At 37.3% G+C, this 21,629-nt stretch overlaps 2 protein-coding genes across 5 annotated transcripts in view; one reads left to right on the top strand and one right to left on the bottom strand.

Annotated features, from left to right (window-relative positions):
* The window catches only part of LOC127414591 (fatty acid binding protein 1-B.1-like), a 932,240-nt gene that overhangs the window by 908,400 nt on the left and 2,211 nt on the right, over positions 1 to 21,629 (bottom strand). The gene's annotated exons all lie outside the window — the stretch shown is intronic.
* Positions 930 to 20,072, top strand: smyd1b (SET and MYND domain containing 1b). 2 transcript variants are annotated; one of them, XM_051652690.1, is made up of 10 exons: positions 930 to 1,089; positions 4,925 to 5,101; positions 8,299 to 8,512; positions 10,415 to 10,545; positions 11,246 to 11,284; positions 14,798 to 14,993; positions 17,280 to 17,372; positions 17,461 to 17,624; positions 19,175 to 19,343; positions 19,627 to 20,072. In XM_051652690.1, the coding sequence occupies exons 1-10, from the start codon at positions 968 to 970 to the stop codon at positions 19,780 to 19,782; spliced, it is 1,461 nt and encodes a 486-aa protein (XP_051508650.1). In that variant the 5' UTR covers positions 930 to 967; the 3' UTR covers positions 19,783 to 20,072. The 2 variants fall into 2 exon arrangements, with proteins under 2 accessions (XP_051508650.1, XP_051508652.1); XM_051652692.1 differs by lacking the exon at positions 11,246 to 11,284 and having other exon boundaries at positions 19,627 to 20,071.

The following is a 21,629-nucleotide window of genomic DNA, read 5'->3' as shown; positions in this document are numbered from 1 at the left end:
TCACTTTCTCTTAAAAACATGTTTGACATGTGTGGTCCTATGAAAAACCTGTAACATCCATGAAACCTTCCCATTGCACAAAAAAGATCTTTGTAGTGGAAGAGTGTTCTTCAAAATTGTTCTTTCAGGTTCTTTCGGGAACCCAATTTTTTTTTTTTTTTTTTTTTCCTGTGGCATTGATTTGACAACCCCTTTTGTTTTATTAAAGCTTTATTTTTAAAAGCAATAGTATTTCATTGTTTTGATTCTTTTAACGAGTAGATGTGTCCAAACTTTGTTTACATTTTTGGTTACACCAATGAAAGTGAAGTTTAGGGCCAGATTAGCTAGAAATAGTTCCTTGTTTGACAGACAACTTTGGCCTTAACTTTTGTGAATTGATTGAGTTTAACAAAATAAATTAAAGAGTTACATGTTTTTACAGTTTTTTACATGTTGTTACTTGTTTTGGTGCTGTTAAACTGAAAACACTGGTTGTGTAATGTTCAGGATTTGTGTGAGAAAGCACCAGAATGGGAATGTGGGGGAGGGAAAGTACTGGAAGCGCACTCAGTCCAGCGGGTGTTTGGGTGGAGGCAGCTGTCTTCTCGCCAACACCCGACGCTTGACTGGCGGCTCCAACTGAAGGCCAAAAATATCCTCCAGGACCCCAACTAAGTTCTCTTATGGCTGGGGAAAACGCTTTAAAACGATCAGCAGGAGAATGTTTGGCACCGGTGGGAGCGTTTAATAGTCAGCCGATTGGAATTGTTGAATGTACCAATTTCAACTCTTTCCACAAAGTTTTGGGCCCCTTAAAATCACTGTCCACAGTCTCATAAGGTCGTCTAATCACCCCCCTATCTTTAACCTTAAGTTGGTACAGCTTGAGGGGGGTCGGCTATTTTAATAAGTGGTTGTGGAATCCCAGCTGCCAAACGTGTTGAACTAAAGCAAGCTCATTGACTGAAGTCTCTCACATACAGATATGGAGTTTGTGGAAGTATTTGACTCTCCAGGGAAGGGCAGGGGTCTGCGGGCAACTAAAGAGGTTTGGGCTGGAGACGTTCTGTTTTCCGAAGCCCCTTTTTCTTCTGTTGTCTTTGACAGGTAAGAGACCAACTGAAAGCTCATGTTTAGTTTAAGTAAAACACAATGAAACAATGATTTCTAAAGCGGGACAAACAGGAATATTGACCCCAATGAGAAGGGTCGCTAAAACTTATAGGTTTGTCCCAAGCCGTACAACAAAGTTAAGGGTTAAAATTTGTTCATCCTACAAAGATTGTGTGTTTAAACACTGCAGTCTGTGTCTATTCAAGAATTACTATGGCTGTGACTTTACAGACAGTGGTGCCATATATGTGTGTCATTGGATCAGTCTTATATCATGTCTTTCTTAATGGAGTTATCGGTTCGGTTCAGATGTTAATTTTAGGAGAAATCAAAGCAGACACAAATGTGTCAATTGTTGACGTACAGTATCGAGCTATGTGAATGTGCATAGTTTAGCTCAAATCATTTGCTATTGGAAGAATTTGGTGAGAAATATTGAGATCTCTGACTTTTGCAGACTTGTATGGCAAATCTGAGCACAGTCTGAGAGATTGTTGAGATCTCTTGTGAAAATCTAGAGACCACCAATTCTCTAGGAGAAACAGTTGAGATATTAAAGAGATCTCATTTAAACAGCACACTTGCTATACTGTTTGCCAACACTCAAAAAATGCATTTTTGTTTCTTGATGAATTTAGTTACTTAAAATGAGCCAATATGCAACCAGGTAAATTAGAGGAAAATCATTGGGTTGCCTTTAACTGGTAAATGTACCACATGTGCTGTTCACTCATACATTCAAAATGGACATTTATGGGTACTAATGTTACAACTTCGCAATTTTCCTAAGTATTAGACCGTTGCGCTAAGATGTTTCAATACCACCTCTTAACTCAGTGCAAAGTCTAAACTCAGTTCCTGCAGTTTGGAGATTTCACCAGCAGGTGGTAATAAAGTGCATGTGCTCTTAAAATATAGTGGAACATCAAATTATGTCCCTTCAATCGCTGTTGAAGCCGTTTGTTGAAACAAAAAAATATGAGATTTGTGTTAAACTTTCTAGAGGTCATGGTTTATTTCTTTCAATTATTATTATTATTATTATTATTATGTTTATATGTATTATTATTCTTGTATATTAATATGATTTTTGAGTGTCAACGTTATTGTGGTTTGTGTGTTGGATGTTTAGGACCCTGCATGCCTGATTAGAAAGCTTAAATTAAAACTCATCGCCAAGATATCGTCCTTTATTTCTGAGACTACAAGCTTACTGCTTGTTTCACTTACATCAGCGAATGGTAGTGGTATAAATAAAAAAAATTAAAAAGTGTTATAAAACATAATTAAAATGAAGACTTTGTCAAAAGGAGATGTGACAAAATGAATTTAGGTTGGTGTATCAAGACATATAATTTATTTTTTGAATAAAAATGTAATTTAATTGCATGGAAAAGTTTTTCTTAATTTTATAAAAGTTCCCTGAACGTTCCCTCCACTTCTGAGACCATCAATCCGTGCATCTTATCATGTGGCTCGTTGTGCATGACACCGCGGAGACTCACAGCATGTGGAGGCTCATGCTACTCTCCACAATCCACGCACAACTCACCACACGCCCCATTGAGAGCGAGAACCACTAATCGTGACCACGAGGAGGTTACCCCATGTGACTCTACCCTCCCTAGCAACCGGGCCAATTTGGTTGCTTAGGAGACCTGGCTGGAGTCACAAAGGTGTGGTAGTCCGCGTCAATACTCACTGAACTACCCAGGCCCCCGTTCCCTGAACGTTTTTATTTTTAAGTGTATATCAAACTTTATGAGAGGTCACACAGGTGAAGCTATTTCCCCTTTGTAATGCATGATATGTCCTGATGCTTAATCTGAAGATGTGTTTTAAATAACCCTGTGGGCACTGTACTGTTGGTCTCTATAAATAACTGTAAATTGTCAAAAGAGTCATATTGCTTTTCATTAAGTTAATTTGAGGGGTTCCACAATTACACTGTGATCTAAAAATACTGGCTATTAAACTGAAACTCAAGAACAGATGTCCAAATTCATATTTGCTCAGCATAAATAATAAATTAAATTAAATAAGTTAAATTAAATATTTTACTGTTGAAGGCTTTCATGATAACATCTTTATTGCTCTACTTTAAACACTGATGCCTCTGATTCCCATATGTCATGATAACAGTAGAACGTTCGGAATATCAATGGAAATAGATATAAAAATAAAACAGTGGATGTGATAGGACCCCTTCTAGGGTGAGGCCGCTTCATACTGTAAAGTAGAAAACAATGGTCTTTTTTTACTCTTTTGTTATTTTTACACCACTCTGGTGCCACAACCAACACCAACAGCACACTATAACATGTGCACATTATCAATATATATAATTGTGAGTCTGTAAAACATATAGAAAGGAGAGAATATTTTTCTGCACGCTGCCATAGCTTGCAAAATTCCTCGTATCTTTTTAAACAGCTATTGTTTTTGTGTACTCTTTTGATTCTTTTGTGGTTTGTCTTTACCTGAGTCATTGACAAGCTGCACACGCAGGTGTTACACTTATTAACAACCTTCTTCATCGCTGTCAAACGATAGGAGGCAATTGCAGGGTTTGTTTGTTTTTATTGCAGGTTTTACGTTTTGTTTGCTCTCTGTGTTGTAACTTGTAAAGTATCTGTTTTACAGAGCGAGGAGCAACTGTCCCAAACGATTCAGTGCGTCAGTGAACTGTCTGAATAATTCAGAGTGAATTGCGAACTGATTCAGACCATTTTGACACCATTTACACTTCAAATTAAGATGCATTTCAGCTGATCCGATCACAAGTGGTCAGTTCTAAATACAGGTGTAAATGGGGTGCAACACGTTTTGTAATCGGATCACAAAAACCACATACGGAGGTAGTCAAAAACACATGCGACCATATAACATTTGAGGTGTAAATGCTAATCTATCCTGAATGTGTCCCGGACAGCAGTGAAGCGCCACCCCTCACCTGTCAATCAACCGCTGTGCTTCAACAAGAGTTTAAACTTTGCCGGTTAAGAGCGGCTTTAATAGGAAATAAACATCCAATCTAAAAATTTGGAAAAGCGAATACATACACAAACACGAGAACTATTTGGATCTTCTTCACTGTGTCTGATATCTACATGCAGTGTCACAGATGACAAGCACACACATCTGAAGCTCAGTTAATACAGGTAACTCTACTAAAACAACAGATAATTCTGCTTGAAATGTTGCGTTTGTGCTTATATTTAAATTCAACTGAATCCGGAAGAAACAACGTGCCGTTATTATTTGCACTTTCTTTGTCTTTTCTGACTTTCTGTGGTTTATTATCATACAGTAACAGAGTAACTTAGTGATTAATGTATGTCATCATGAAATCAGAGACCCTGCCCTCGAAATCCGAAAACAAGTGGTCACAGGAGACGCATTTCAGCGACCAGGTGTGAACAGCGATATGTTTCTGCTGAAACTGACTGATATTTTGACTGCTGAAATATTGTCACTGAATTGTAATGTTGTAGCTTTTTTGATTTAAATTTTTTATAGTCTTTTGGTTTTATTATTCCCCGACTGTGAATACCAACTGTAGTGTATTAAATGATGCGTATGAAAATACAGGATGAATCGGCGACTCAATAAAGGACGGGTGGCAACCCTTATAATTGTAGTGTTGATTCAAAACCTATATAAATCTGTTGTTGTTTCTAGCTGGTCATGTTGGGAGACCATCTTCCTGTAAACCAGCTAAGACCAGCAAACCAGCTTATAGGGCTGTTTTAAGCATGTTTATTTCCAGCAGCATGGGTGCCAAAAATACTTTTGGGAAATACTTATTTTTCTTTTCTCTGTTATCCAGTCATGCAGCCAGCGTGTGTCACTGCTGTTTCCGTCGTCAGGAGAAGCTGCAGCGTTGCGGTCAGTGCAGGTTTGCGCAGTACTGCGACAAAACGTGTCAGCGTGCAGCCTGGGAGGAACACAAGCAAGAGTGTGGCGCCATCAAGAGCTACGGCAAAGCGCCCAATGAAAACGTTCGGTAAGAGCTTAAAAAGTCAATCCTTATGTTGCGTACCGGTCATTTTGACCCGGTGCCTTTTTTTTTTGTTGTGCAAATTCCTTGACTTTGTTCACATATGGTATCTGAAAACACATTATCTTATTTTTTTTTACATTTAATTTATTTATTTTAATTCACCTTGTTACACTTGTTGTGTTCCCGGTCAAAAATGACCGGCCATTGGAAATGAATGGATTAGACTACAAAATACAGAAATATTAAGTGTTCAAGAGCATCACAATCCTTCAGATGAACACATACTGTATGTGGATGTGTGTTTGCACACACAAAGTCTTCGGACATGTCTCACACACACACACACACACACACACACACACACACACAAACACAAACATTCACACACACACACTCACACACACTCACACACACACACACACACACACACACACACAATTTAATTTATTATATAATTATTATATTTTCTTTTGTTTTCTGCAGTGAGTGCCCCTCACTAGCCCGGTATGAGCTCAGTTCAATGAATCCTTCTATCAATACATTTTTTTTTTTTTTTTTTAAATATGCTAAAAAATGTAGTACAAATCCTGTCATAATTACAAAAAAATAATAAGTTGATAAAAAGATCTAATGCAATATCTTGTGATAATATCTGCAAAATGAGAGATTTAAAAACAATGTTAGTGGGCCGGCCATTTTTGACACAAAATGTGTTAATACAAAACAAACACAACACAAGGGTTAACAAGGTCGTGATGTGTCAAAGAATGTAGGAGGACATGCTATGAATGAGAAATGCATGCATTAAATGCGTGCTCAGGGTTGTCCAATTTAATTCAAATTCCAACTCATGAATCGAAGCCAATTCTGAAATTCTGAATTTTGCCCAAACTTTTCCACCATCAAGACCAGCACCAAACCAAATTTTTTCTTTTTCATATAATATGTGGCAAATATGACATTTTCTATGGTCCCATCATGGTTCGGTCTTACATAATCACATGACCTCGTGAGGAATCATCTACACCATGGGGGCCTGGGTAGCTCAGCGAGAATTGACGCTGACTACCACACCTGCAGTCGTGACTCCAGCCAGGTCTCCTAAGCAACCAAATTGGCCCGGTTACTAGGGAGGGTAGAGTCACATGGGGTAACCTCCTCGTGGTCGCTATAATGTGGTTCTCGCTCTCGGTGTACCAGTGCTCGCGGTATCATACTCAACAAGCCACGTGACAAGATGCGTGGATTGACGGTCTCAGATGCGGAGGCAACCCGGATTGAGGCGAGTCACTACGCCACCACGAGGACTTAGAGTGCATTGGGAATTGGGCATTCCAAATTGGGGAGAATTTTTATTATTATTATTATTATTATTTTTATTTAGGAATCGTCTAGACCAGTGGTTCCCAAATTGTGAGGCAGGCACAGCAGGGGAGGCGCTGGGAGACGGTGAGATTGGAGGAGAAGTTAATAAAAAAAAAAAAACTAGCTATATAATACAACCCCAATTCCAAAAATGTTGAGACAGTATGAAAAATATTAATAAAAATAAAAAGGAGTGATGTGTAAATTATATTCACCTTTTGCTATATTGAAAGCACCACAACTAAACATTATATGATGTTTTACCTTGTGAATTCATTGTTTGTTTGTTTTAAATGTACAGTAATTTCAAATCAGATGATTGCAACATGCTCCAGAAAAGTTGAGACAGGGGCAATTTAAGACTAATACCAATCTGATGAGTTGAAATAAGGCGATGTGAAACAGGAGATGTTAAACAGGTGAGGCAATCATGTCATAGGAGCCTCCAAAAACAGCCTAGTCCTTCAAGAGCAAGGATCATTCAAGACTTGTTTGCCAACAGATGTTTCAGCAAATAATCCAGCACTTTGAGAACAATGTTCCCCAGAGACAAATTGGAAGGATTTTGGGCATTTCACCCTCTACAGTGCACAATATAGTTAAAAGATTCAAGGAATCTGGTCAAATCTCGGTGCGTAAAGGACAAGACGAAAACCACTTCTGAATGCGATTGATCTCTGATCCCTCAGACGTCACTGTCTTAAAAAACATCATTCATCTGTAATGGATATCATGAACATGGGCTTGGGATTACTTTAGTAAACCTTTGTTAGTCAACACCACTCGCCGCTGCATCCACAGATGCAAGTTAAGACTTTACTATGTAAAGGAGAAGCCATACATCATCACTGTCCAGAAGCGCTGCTGACTTCTCTGGGCTCGGTCTTATCTTAGATGGAAAGTAGAACAGTGGAACTGTGTTTTTTGGTTTGATGAGTCCACATTTCAAATAGTTTTTGTAAAACACAGCCGTCGTGTTATCCGGGCCAAAGAGGAAAAGGACCATCCAAGCTGTTATTAGCATCAGGTCCAAAAGCCAGTGTCTGTATGGGCCAGGGGTGTGTCAGTGCCCATGGCAAGGGTAACTCACACATCTGTGAGAACACCATTAATGCAGACAGATATGTACAAATTTTGGAGCAGCAAATACTGCCATCCAGCACTGTCTTTAACAGGGACGTCCCTGCATTTTCCAGTCAGGACAACTTCAAACCACATATTGTCCAGATTACAAGTGCATGGCTGTGTAATCAGAGAGTGTGGGTGCTCGATTTGCATGCAGTCCTGACCATCTCCAATTGAGAATGTGTGGCGCATTATTAAGCACAACATACAGCAACCAAGACCCCGTACAATTGTACATAATGGATGAATGGGGGGAAATTCCACTTTCTAAACTTAACAAACTTGTATCTTCAGTGCCCAAATGCTTAATAAGTGTTATTAGAAGAAATGGTGATGTTTCACAATGGTAAACACTCGACTGTCTCAACTTTTCTGGAGCGTGTTGCAATCATCTGATTTGAAATTACATTTAAAAAACAAAACAATGAAATTCACAGTTTAAAACATCATATAATGTGTAGTTGCAGAGCTTTCAATATAGCAAAGGGTGAATATAATTTACAAATCAATCATTTTTGTTTTTATTAGCATTTTTCATAATGTCCCAACTTTTTTGGAATTGGGGTTTTACATGTCATAAATATTAATTTATTTTTATTTGTAAAGGGTGGCTTGACTGGAAAAGTTTGGGAACCACTAGTCTGGACATACCCTTCATGCATGCCCACTAATGATGGAAAAATCGAATGTTCTGCGAATATATGTGTTAGTCTCGCAGCTCGCATCATGTGGAGAATCGATAAGGAAGGAAGTGTGGTCTCAGACATGCAGTTGGTCACCCTGGATGAGCTTGAAGACCACGTCTGTGACATGTCTGAGGAGGACCTGAGGGACTTCAAAGTCGATATCCACAATTTCTTGGACTTCTGGCCCCGTTCTAGCAAGCCGCACACAGTGGACAGCATTTCCCACATCCTTGGAGTGGTAAAGGAAATTCGAATCACCTTTCAATCATTCTTTTCAATCACATTGCAGTTCTATAATCATTTACTCACTCTCATTCCAAATGTCATTCCAAACCCATATGAGTCATGCTCTATGTTTGAAGTCTTCTGAAGTCTTACAATAGTTCTGTGTGAGGAACAACCTGAAATTAAAGCCATTTTCACTGAAAGTCTTCCCATGGCAGCATTGATGCCAATGATGTTTGGTCATGAAACATATAGGAGAGTGAATGGCTTTAAATGGGCATTGATGCACCATTTCTTGCCCATACGACTTTTATCAGAGATTTGAGTCTGTTCATCACACAAACCTATTGTATGACTTTAAAGGAATATAGTGCAAAAGTCATATAAACTACTTTTTTGATATTTTAATGGTGCTTTTTTGTCATTTTGGAGTTTGACAGACTAAGTCTTCATTTACTTTCACTACACAGATAAAAGTAATTAGGATCTCACAAATAGTTTTTTTTCTTACTGTAAGGATAAACATTAGTAATTTTTCATAATATTTATTATATTTCTTAATACTTGATACTTAATATATTTGTCATTCAGCTTCTCAAGCAGTGTTGGGTGTAATCCAGAGTAAATACAAAGTAGTTAGTTACTGTAATCGAATTACTTTTTTATTTAAAAGTAGTGTAATGCATTACTCTTTAAATGCTTGCAATCAGATTACAGTTACTGACTTTAAATTAATTGAATTACCTTTAAGCACATTATAGGATGATGCTTATTTCTAATATACTGTTATTTATGTAGAATACATGAATTATGGTGCCATAACGAGTCATTATGAAGGAGAAATGTGAGGTGTTGATTGTATGACTTTTATTGTGTATCAATAAAAAAGAAAGAAATATAGACATTATTTTCAGTTTGTGGAGCAGAAAAGTAATGTGATTACTTTTTCAGTGAAGTAATTAGTAAAGTAATCTGATTACAATTTAGATAAATAATTAATCTATTTGTAGTGGATTACTATTTTTAAGCAACACTGCTCTCAAGTAAATTTTTCTTGTTTCAACCTCATAATGCCGCCTGTATCACATTTTATACGCTATTTTCTAAAGCTTGTGCATCATTAACATAATAAATATTTGGCCTGTTTTCTTCAATGCATTAGATGTCTGCTGCCACGTGGTGGACGTTTCTGGACACTTCTTGATGGAAAAAATATTTTAACATTTTTTCCAGAAATGTCTGTTTTTGTATTGCATGCACTCATTTTTGTTTTGTTTCTTATGTGAAATCTTTGCTGATTTTAATAAAGTAAAAGTGGCATTATATTGTTACTGATATTTTAAAATGAGTATTTGCTGAATATAAGCAACTTGTGCTTGGTTTAAATTTTGTATATTATTTTATTGAAAACGCATGTTGAAATCTATGTATCAAATATGATACAACAGTCTTTTGAGGAATATCTCTCAATCTCCATTACATTACATTCATGAACACCACAAAACAAATCACAGAGCTTTGAAAATTCTGACATATACATTTTATAAGATATATTTAAAGTGTGAACTAATATTTCTGTGTATTTTTATATATGCAGCCTGCTCTGTCATTATAAAGATCTCATTATTTTACATTACAAGCTATTATGATGTCATCTTACCACGCAAAACTATGCAAAAAATCTGACAATTCGTTCATATGTCAGGCTTTGCAGGGTTAATTATATTTTTACTGGAAAATCATGTAAAAAAAAAAAGTGAAAAATATAAATATATAATATGTTATGCAGTGTGTGGTTTTGAAATGTCCTGATGGTGAGTAAATGATGCCAGATTTTCATTTTTGGGTGAACTAAGACAATGAAAGGTATTTCAAAGGTGTGATATTTTGGCATTTTGAACATTTTCTATATCAGATCAACTGTAATGGATTCATGGTGAGCGATCAGAGGGGTCTACAGGCGGTGGGCGTAGGATTGTTCCCGAATCTCTGCCTGGTCAACCACGAGTGCTGGCCAAACTGCACGGTTATTCTCAACAATGGCAAGTAAGTCCACACGCTCGTCTTCACATCTTCTGAGAGCATGAAAGCAGACAGATGAAAGTGTGGTGGGTGGGCGAGGAAACAGAGAGGAAGTGAGAGTTTGAACTGAAAGACTCGGGAAGGTGACTTTGGGTGAGAGCGTCGTGCGGGAATAACCCAACATCACGCTCATGTCATACAGCAAGTCCATGAAATGTGTACATTAATCGAAATACTGTGACCTGTTTATGCCATACAGTACAAGATTTGAGGAAGTTCACAGTTCATTAATGTTTGGCATGTACATGCATTTTTTGTCTCTAATCACATTTTTGACAGAACATCTGAAGAATATAATGACTTGCTGTTAACGAGGACATTCAACTCATGAAGTGCGCAATGTGACACTCTCGAAAAATCATATACAGTAGAATTACTTCAATTTATCTTTGTCTGACAACACCTGTATGTGAAAGGCAGATTTACCGTATTCCTGTAACAGAATATTATCTCTTATGTGAACTTGTTTACTTCTTTACATGAATAAAGTTGCACTCAGAAATTAAATGGGTTGCGAATGCAGTTTCATGTTGACTTTAACAAAAGAACGAGAACAGAATTAGTTTGATAGCAGCTTTTAACTTCTATCTTGACCGTTATCTGTAAGTTCAGTCTTCAGTCAAATGGAAGACGCTTGCAAACGTCTTGTTGCTTTGTGTTTCAGTCAGTCGGCTGTTGACACTATGTTTCACTCTCAGAAGAGGTGGGTGTGTTCAGCTCTACCTCTCTTCATCAGACACAGTCTTCACCTTCATGTCTCAGCTTTTCATCATCACTTCTACCGTCACACCAGACAATCAACTACCCAAACACAGCCAGAGACAGTACAGAGACACTGAAAGAGCTTTTAAATGTTTTTTTTTTTTGGGGTTTAGCCGAAGTGAAAAAACAAAAAAACAAACATTTCAAACAACTTTCTACACAAAGGTCAATTGGTTTCAATCCTTAATGATAAAGTAAAGAAAATGATTGTCTTACTGAGTATTTTTGTCTTGTTTTCCAGTATAAATATCTACACATACTTTTTTTTTCTCCCCAATGTTGGAATGCCCAATTCCCAATGCGCTCTGAGTCCTCGTGGTGGCGTAGTGACTCGCCTCAATCTGGGTGGTGGAGGACGAACCTCAGTAAGCCTCCGCTTCAGAAACCGTCAATCCTTATCACATGGCTTGTTGAGCGCGTTACCGTGGAGACGTAGTGCATGTGGAGGCACGCTATATAACTCACCACGCGCCCCACCGAGAGCGAGAACCACATTATAGCGACCACGAGGAGGTTACCCCATGTGACTCTACCCTCCCTAGCAACCGGGCTAATTTGGTTGCTTAGGAGACCTGGCTGGAGTCACTCAGCACACCCTGGATTCGAACTCGCGACTCCAGGTGTGATAGTCAGCGTCAATCCTCGCTGAGCCACCCAGGCCCCATATCTACACATTCTTGAAACAAGATACATCTACTTGAAAAGTAATATGACGTTAGATATTTTGTCTTGTTTGGCAATGGGGTCCGAAAAAGATAAATAAAAAAACTTGAATTAAAGGGAAAACAAGTTTATTTTTCTTATCCCCCTGGCATATAGTTTTTTCATGTTTTAAGCATAAACGCTAACCGGTTTAGTTAGATTTAGTTTGAAAACGTATGTAAGTATATTGCTTTTCTGATTTAAGGATGTTTATTTTTTTATTAAAAAATAAGACAAAAATACTCCATGAGAAAATTATTTTTTTTTGCACTGTAAACATTACGTCAAAATTGAGTTAGGACTGAAATCAGGTCTCTTAGTGCAGTGTTTCTCAACTGGTGGGTCGCGATCCAAAAATGGGTCACAGGTCTGTTCAGATTGGACAATGAAATTTTTCCGCGGGCCAAACGCAATATCGGGCCGCTGAAACAAATTTAATGATATTCATCTCGCATTCTGCACTTTATACATGCTTAATACGCTTCTTATCTGAAACAGTCATTTTTGCGGCACGATTAAAGCCTGGTTTTTGCGCCAGTGTGGTACGAGCCTTCTCATAATCGCTTGCTCCAATGATCTACTCTGCTCTGTATCTCTGGAGCACACACGTATCAATCGGCTTCCCTCGGTATCGTGGCGCAGACAACAAAACTGATGCAAACCATTTTAATTCTGTGGAGAACTTTCGAGTTTAAAGCACTGGGGGAAGTCAGACCTCTCAAACAATAGACATCCCCAACATGCTAAACAACACTGAGGAAAAGAGCAACACAGTGCCATGTACCAAAATAAAGGGTTTATTAAAGTACACATTATCACCTTTACTCAAATTTGGCGTGATTTTACAGTGGTAACAGTAACGGTGATATTTTTACAAATTGTTTTTTTGCAATGAAGACTAGCTTCATTGACCTAACCACAGTAATGAGGAGCCATCCATCGTCTTACCTATGCTTATATGGCATTGCACTGTAAATATAAGGGCAAGTTCATAAAGGGCTTTAAAGTCTGGACCTCCTACACATATAGACAATGTTTTCCTCCTGTGTAATACATGTTCTGTTTGAATGATGTTTGACGTTAGGAAATAAACTGGATTATAAATATAACAGGACTTACTTTATAGGAGGTGTCTTTAACTACTATGTACTTAAGCATTTGATACAATGCACTTATTATGTACATATGTGTTGTTGCAGTGTACTCACATTTAAAGTACCTGCATTTAATTACATCTGTAGTTACACTGTTAACTTCACCCCTAACCCTAAAGCTAACCCTAACCTAACCCTTACCCTAAACCCTAACCCTAAAGGCCAAAGTATACTTTGTGTGTCCGCGTTGCTGATCGCTCCGCACACAGTATGCGTGATGGAAATTTCGTCATAATCCAGGCTGAGTGCCGGCCAGATATTCTTGACCTGCGGACACGGTCATCGTCTGTGCATGCACTGGCCATTGACTGTACTAAAAGAGTATCACAAAGCAGTTTAGTGTGCATGCGTCGAACACGTTCCTATTCGTTTGTGATCAAAAAAAGCATACTCAGAAAGGCAACGTGGTTGGCCAGGCGCGATCCGATCCGGAACGCGGAAAAACGAAGTATACCCAGGCCTTAACCCTACCCGTACCTCAAACTCAGTAGCAGCAAATGGCAATTTTGCAGCACAACATGTCACAATAAGTACATTGTATTCTATGTATTTTACTTGTAGTAAATAGTAGTTAAAGACACTTAGTATAAAGTGGGACCATATAAATAAATAGGCTCATCAACTTTTAAAAGGGGGAGAAAAAACGTCTTGTATCTTTTGTTGTTGACATCAACAAACAAAAATAACGTCACTTGATACATGCCCTTATACTTGAAAACCATTAACAAAACTATGCAAAATAAAAGAAAATGTCACCCAGGCTACATTAAATACAGGTTACGTTTTTTACTATGTTGGCTCACCACTTGATATCCAATGCAAAATCTGGGTAACAAAGCAAAACCGGTTGAGAACCACTGGTTTACACTGTGATCTGTCCTGTGACACATAAGTTTTGCTTAGCTATGCTCACATTCAGAGAAAGCAAAGTGTGAAAATCGTGTGCTGATGGGTGGTTGGTCCATTTGTTTTCACTTCTTCTAACCTTTTCAACACCTAAAGACAGATTCTTCTAGCACATTTCTGTCGTAACATCTGCCACAACTAATTACCCCTCTTTACAAATATATGTGACTTTCAAACTTCCTTTACCGCTCTCAAACAACATTTGTCAGGAATGTCTGTTTGTGTTGCCGTTTTCGAGCACTGCTGTCTGGTCAAGTTAAGATCTTGTATATGGTCAATATCTCGTCTGTATACAAAATATCCTGCTTGACATCTCCAACTCACCTGTTTTCGAGCAGTTAGTTAGTGTTTGTTTCTCATTACTTGATCTGGAGGACAGTGAATGTAGCAGCTGAATAATTCAGAGTTACATGTATTTCTAATAAAAGAGTTCTGAAATGTGCTTAATGGTGTAGAATAGTTGAGTTCTCATTGGTGTCATTATTTATTGGTCTTTGGTTTCTAACCCTGCCTAACATGGTTTGCTGGTCTTACCTGGTTTACGCTGTTCTGCTCCAAATGTCTCTAAAACCAGCAATAAGACCAGATACAGCCAGCAAACCTTCCTAGGCTGTTTTTGTTATTTTTTTGAGAACGCTGTCTTACACTCCTAATTCTATGAAAAGCTCACTTCTCTGGCCTCTTTGTCACAGAATCGAGCTGCGTGTGCTGAGTAAGATCAGTCCCGGAGAGGAGGTGACTGTGTCTTATGTGGACTATCTGAATTTGTCTGAAGATCGTAGACGTTTGCTAAAGCAGCAGTATTACTTCGACTGCACATGTGAACACTGCACCAACAAAACCAAAGATGATCTGAAGATGGCTGGAGCGGAAGTGGATGGAGTCAAGGTAAAGTTCATTCACTCTCAACGATAGCTCATTTTAACTACAGATGAATAATAGTTCTGCTTGAAATGTCTAAGATCTTAGACCTAATACAACACATACAAATCATAGTACTGCATGTGATTATGAATAGTGAAGCCACTAGGTGAGTGACTTTGCTGCATGCTCATGAGGTCGGCATGCTCATTCTACAAATGAATGAATGAATGAATGAATTAATGAGAGATACAGACACACATGTGCACATTTATCCCTGAGGCTGAAATAAAGGAGAGTGCCAAAACCCACCTAGCTATCTGCAGGCCTGCGGGCACTGGAGAGATTAGTGGGGTTATATATAGCAGTCCTTGAGTTAGTTGGTCAAAGGAGAAGCCTCCATAGATAAGAAACAGAATTTCAGTCTGTACTGCAGGCAGCCTGGAGACTTAAGACTCACATTACTGACACAAAGAACTGAAGAAACAGATTAATAACTATACGTCGGAAGAGAACAGGTCAATCGATCATTTAAAAGACTTGTGTTTGTCATTGGCCTATCAGAACCTCAATCCACCAGTGTTGTGTAATCTGATTTCAAAGTAATGTGATATACTGTTATTATTTCTTTTATTATTAAAAGAGTAGTGTAATGCATTCGATTTTAATTTCTTGTTATCAAAGTTACTAACTTTCGATTAAGTTAATTACTTTAAAATCGTACTCTTTTCAGTGTTGAAATGCTTTCTTCTATCCCCGCTTGATATGCAGAGACAGATATAAGTAAGCAATTCATAGGTTAATTTTCTCAAAAACTGTCTGTTTGGCGCTTTGTTTGTTTTGACTTAGACCCACCCCAACAACGTCACTCAACCAATGGCGTGAGTTGGGGGCGGGACTATCTGACTGTTTGAACAACTGCAGATGAGGGGCGTGTTCGGAAAGCTGCTTTGAATTATTTATATTTTTTTGCAATAGAGCGCAACAGTGCCCGCCCACTTTTTCAGACGTCTGGGTTCTGGAAGTATTTCCGCCATTCGTTTCTTCCATAGACTTTTAATAAAAGCCTTTATGAAAGAGTTGTGAGCCATGAACCAAACCAACCAGCTCCGAGGAGAATCACAACATCACAAACTTTGTTTTGAGGCAAAAAAGTGTTTGAAAATCAGACATAAAGACAAAGATACAAGACTGTGTACTTACCGTCTTTCATGAGGGCACAAACTACAATCCCATGATGCATTGCGAATGATGTCATTGAATAAAAAACTATAAAAATATATAAAACTATTTAAGGTAGTCGATTATAAGAATAGAAACAGGATATTTTACGTTTATTGCAGAATATCCTGATATGTACAAATATAATATATAAGTAGTTTAAGGGTGAAGAGACTTGATTACATCATTCCCAATGCATCATGGGAGCGCGCGGTCGCTCCGAGGCATGTTTTGGGGTTTCCTTGGCCGCGGTTCTCTGATTGGTGGATCTTTCTCTGATGTACCATGGGTAATGTAGTTGTTTACCATGAATTCCGCTATCAAACGTGATTTTTAAACAATGAAGTTGAAATAACGCAGACGGATGGCTTTAACGGAAGCATATATCATCGATGAACAACCTCGTAGCTCACGGTAGGTCTGTCTTTAAAGTTTTATAAGTTATCGTTGAAAATCAATTCGTCTATGGGATAAATGAATGGGATTTTTACTTCCGGAGCCAGACTGTTGCGCTCTATTCTGTTTGTTGCGCTAAGTGTCGCTGAAATTACATATTTCAGCTTTAAGTACATTACTTGGCTTAAAAATATTTAAAAATTACATTATTTATTTAGAATGCATTTTAAGCGTGTTTCTGTGACAGCAGAAAGGCATGTATATAAATGATAACATAGACATTATTTTGAATTAGTTTAGTGGAAAAACAAAATTTTCTGTGAAATTATATTAGAAAGCAACTTAAGTAATTAGTAATGTGATTACTTTTTTAGCTGAAGAAGTAAATTAGTCTTATTACAATTTTAGTAATCTGTAATGGATTACTTTTTAGTAAGTAACTAAAAGTAGTGATGTTACTAGCTTTTAAGTTTCAGTTTCACTATAACATTTTCAGAAGTATGACAGCTGAATATGTTAGTTAAATGCTGCTTTTTTTGTATTTTGGTACAGTTTTAAAGTAACTGCAACAACATTGCAATGAGTTTGAGAAAAGGTACACATTTGCAAACCTGTTCCTTTGTACAGGAAATATTAGCTTGTAGCTAGCAGGTCATTTGAGGAGTTAAACATTATATTTTGTTTTCTGTTCTGAAGGTACCAGACGAAAAGGTAAAAGAAATCACAGAATACAGCCGCAAAATGCTGGAAAAGGTGGACAAGGCACGAATAGAAGCAAACTACAACGAGGTATTGATGAGATACAGACAAGCTACACTGCTTAACAAACAGACGTGACTGGTGTGATTTAACTGATGTGTTGTGAATGTTTGTTTAGGTGGTGAACATCTGTCGAGAGTGTGTTGAGAAGCAGGAGAATGTGTTGGCCGACACTCACATCTATCAGCTCAGGATGTGGTGTACCCTCAGTGAGGTGCTGTCGTACCTGCAGTTCGTCGAGGAGGCATCGTACTATTCACGCAAGATGGTAGAAGGATACATGTAAGTGAGCAGTTCACAATGTCATTTCACTGTCCTTAAAGACAAATATAATTCCTTATTTCCTCTTAGAAATCCATAATTTGGCTGGACAAATTATGTCCATAAACTAGGGTTGCCAGCTGTCCTGGATTAGCCAGGGCATTCCATATTTTGGCCGAAATAATGATGTTTTTTATTTTAAGCTATTTCATGTAAAATGTGTAAATTATCCTGAGGTATAAATACTATTTAAATATATTGTAATTTCTCTAACGAGGGTCTATTTTCAAAACAATACAGGTTATGAGTACACCCATCTAAAAAAAAAAATTCTAAGAACGTTTTTCTAACATTAGATTTAGGCTGTGAAAACGTTATTTCTGAAAGTTCTAAGAATGTTAAAAATGTCCAGTTTCCTTGGTTAAGGGAATGTTCTGCAGAACGTTCCTATATAAAAACGTTCTTTCAACATTTTTCAGTGGTTAAAACATAATGCAAAACATTACTGGAACGTTCAATTTTCTTTTTATGCAAATGTTTTCTCAACGTTCTTCCTTGGTTATAGGAACGTTCTACAGAAAGTTATTAGAACGTTCCATGCTCTCGTTCAGAATGTTCCTATATAAAAAAAGTTCTCTCAACATTTCTCAGTGATTAAAACGTTATATAAAACGTTACTGGAATGTTCAATTTTCTTTTTATGCAAACGTTTTCTCAACATTCTTGGTTATAGGAACGTTCTGCAGAACGTTATTAGAACATTCCATGCTCTTGTTCAGAAACGTTCTCTGAACTTAAAATGTTTTCATTATGCAAACGTTTTCTCAACGTTCTTTCATGGTTATAGGAACGTTCTGCAGAACGTCCAATGCTTGTTATATAAATGTTCTTTCAATGGTTATAAAAACAGTATGCAAAACGTTACTCGAACGTTCTTTCAACATTCCACCTGGAACATTGCTTATATTGCCTAGGTTTTTTTTTTTTTAAGACAATTTTGTCCTGTGGAGTGATGCACAAATTCCATTTTCTTGGAAATTCCTGCAAATCAGGATCTCAACTGGAAGTAAATAAGTCATTTGCATAATTTTTGCATCACTGACTACCCTGATAGCAAATGTACATCACTGAGGCATCTATTTGATGTGTGTTTACATTTGGAAGACGTATTTTTTTTTTACGCTGTTTGCTCATCTGCAATACATCTATAAGACGTATATTAATAAGCATGTCTTAGATGTCAATAACATTCAGCAGATGTCTTTAAGACGTTTATGATTTAGAGTGTTTGTAAATCTGATCTTTTTAAGATGTTTAGCAGATGTTATTTAGAATGTGATGCTTTCCAGATGAAAATCTGGGTAGCTACATCATCCAAAAAAATTACACTTTTCCTTATAATGTATGCACAATATACATTTATTTTAACCTAAAATTTTTAAGTTGGAAAAAAGATCAGTCAATGTTCATTTGTCATCTACTCAAGTGTTGCCATGTGAACATAATGTTCTTATGCAATCATCTGAAATGAATTATTTTTGTTTTGTTTTGTATTCTAATCATTGCAACAGAAAACTGTACCATCCAAACAATGCCCAGCTTGGAATGGCTACAATGAGGGCGGGAGTGACGCACTGGCAGGCCGGGCACATTGAGGTGGCTCATGGCATGATCTGCAAGGCTTATGCCATCCTGCTTATCACCCACGGACCGACTCATCCCATCACCAAAGACCTGGAGGTAAAGACGGTTACAAAACGCTACATTTTCTGTATTTATTATATAAATATATGATCAAGTACATTATATACAATAGTAAGTGCTGCAAGAATGTAGCTTGTAGTGTAGCTACAGTAAATACTTTTTTAAAAGGGTAATTTTACTGTAGTCTAACTTTTTTCAATTATGAGTAGATTTTAGCGTGGTAACCTAGCTTCAAAGTAGCTTTAAAAACTCTAGTAAATAAAAACCTCCAAAGTCTTCACAATCTTGAATAAATTGAGTAAATTTTATTTATTTTCAGGCCATGCGTGTGCAGACAGAAATGGAGCTGCGCATGTTCAAAGAGAATGAATATGTTTATCACTCCATGCGTGAGGCAGCGCTCAAGAACCAGCCAATGAAAATGATGGCAGAACCGGTCAGTGAGGGCATCAAAAACCTGTTCCGCAGGAAGTGACATCACACACCGAACGACAAACAGCGCAATCCACTGTGACTTAACACACTCAGGTCAACGTTCAGAGTAATTACTACTGCTTATTCAACCAACTACAGTTTAAGTTTAGAGGTTTATGGACATCTAGAGATTCATTGTTTTTTGGCTAGACTTCTCTAAATGTTGATTATGTCACGACTGTAACAGGGTAACATGGATTTTTTTTTTTTTTTTAGGTAGACTTTTTTTTTCAAGTTGCATTTTGAATTGTAAAGCTTTTTTTGTTTTGTTAATTAAAATTGTATCAGGTGTGAAAGAATGATGTTTGTGGTCTGACTTTTGTTCTCAGCCAAAAAAAAAATTTCAGACACCGAGGAAAATTTTATTACTCAGAGGTTACGCTTTCATAGTTTAAGAGACTCAGTTATGACTTAAGTATCAGCTTTGCCACAGCTGTTTATCCTAAAATTCCTTTGGAGATTTTAAAATAGTCTCAAATGTGTCAATAGTTGATGTACAGTGAGAGTAAAGAGTCATAAAATGGATGTGGATAGCACAGTTTGAGACACTGTCTGTTGATCTCCTGTGTGCGTTCATGATAGGACACGAGAGCAACAGTTCACACAGTCCTCTCAGGACATTGGTGCATTCAAGTGAAAACTCGTTTTGTTTATCTAAAAACAGATCCTCCACAGCGATAGTCACAACACAACACAGCTGCACACAAAACAGAGAACAGAACTTACTAAACATGTCTGAAGAATTTATAGTCCAAGAATTGATGCATTTCTATGCCCAGCCTTATTTTTTTAACCGGCGTCTTCAATCAAAGAGAGCGAGATGAAGTAGGTGAGATTGTCTGTCACCTCTTCTCCATTCTGAACTGGTGAGTATTTGTTACAGACATGAGGGGAGTTTGATTCCACGAAAACATTCAGTAGGTGTAACATTCTCGGCCAAAATCAAGTAGTTTTTAACCAGCTCATGAGATGCTGGCTTTACAGTTTTTCTCAATCGCTTTGGCTCAGTTCTCGAATGAGAATTATTTTTTTCAAAACAATAAGTTCAAATCTTTGAACAAATAGTTTCTTATTCACACCAGATTTGAATTTCTCATTCATTTAAGCACATTGCTCGTGTTTTGGCAAAAGAGTAAGTACAATTGTCTACAATTTGCACAATAACTAAATGCACATGGCTTGCTGATCAAAACTAATGAGCTGATTCTCAGTGAAATTGTCATACTCTTCACAACTTATAAACATTCTTTCATCGTGTGAGCCATCATATGCAAAATGATCCATTCAATTATCAAAATCTGTCAGACATACAATACATGTACTGTATATTCCATAAATATCTATGACATGGAAAGCTTATGATGTCTGCTAAATCTCTGGCCTGACCAACAAGAGCGACAGGATGTCCACCAAGAAGACGGGAACTTGTAGTGTTACGTACTGTGAGGAGGTACAATTTATTGTTTTTTATAGAACTACCGCAGGTTTTTTCATTGTTGCTGTTTTTTTTGTATGTTTTTTTGCATGGATGTCATTTTGTGGCAATTATCTGTTCACTATATATGACTTTACATGTAAGAAATGTGTAAAAATGGACATGCAAATGTGAATTTTCTGTTTACATGTAACATATTGCTACAAAAATAAATGTACTGTATACATACAAATGTGCATATCCTTTTTCTGTGTACTACAGTATTGTACAGTGTTGACTTTCCCCAGTAAACTTTTACCTACTGTTGAAATCGGTATCTAAAAAGCTCTGTGTGATACACAATAGCTAGACAAAATTGACATTCTTGTATAGTACAGTAAGAAGTCAGTGTCAACAAAAAAGCAGAACAAAAA

Source organism: Myxocyprinus asiaticus, chromosome 24 (genome assembly GCF_019703515.2).
Source record: "Myxocyprinus asiaticus isolate MX2 ecotype Aquarium Trade chromosome 24, UBuf_Myxa_2, whole genome shotgun sequence".
Lineage (NCBI taxonomy): Eukaryota > Metazoa > Chordata > Actinopteri > Cypriniformes > Catostomidae > Myxocyprinus > Myxocyprinus asiaticus.
The sequence above is the reverse complement of the archived record's forward strand: the minus strand, read 5'-3'. Positions and strand labels throughout refer to the sequence as shown.

Bases quoted from the DNA above. Each gene is read 5' to 3' on its own strand.
- smyd1b (XM_051652690.1), top strand. From the start codon at position 968: ATGGAGTTTGTGGAAGTATTTGACTCTCCAGGGAAGGGCAGGGGTCTG. The intron at 14,994-17,279 runs GTAAAGTTCATT...TCTGTTCTGAAG, and splicing joins CGGAAGTGGATGGAGTCAAG to GTACCAGACGAAAAGGTAAA. The intron at 17,625-19,174 runs GTAAGTGAGCAG...TCATTGCAACAG, and splicing joins AAGATGGTAGAAGGATACAT to AAAACTGTACCATCCAAACA.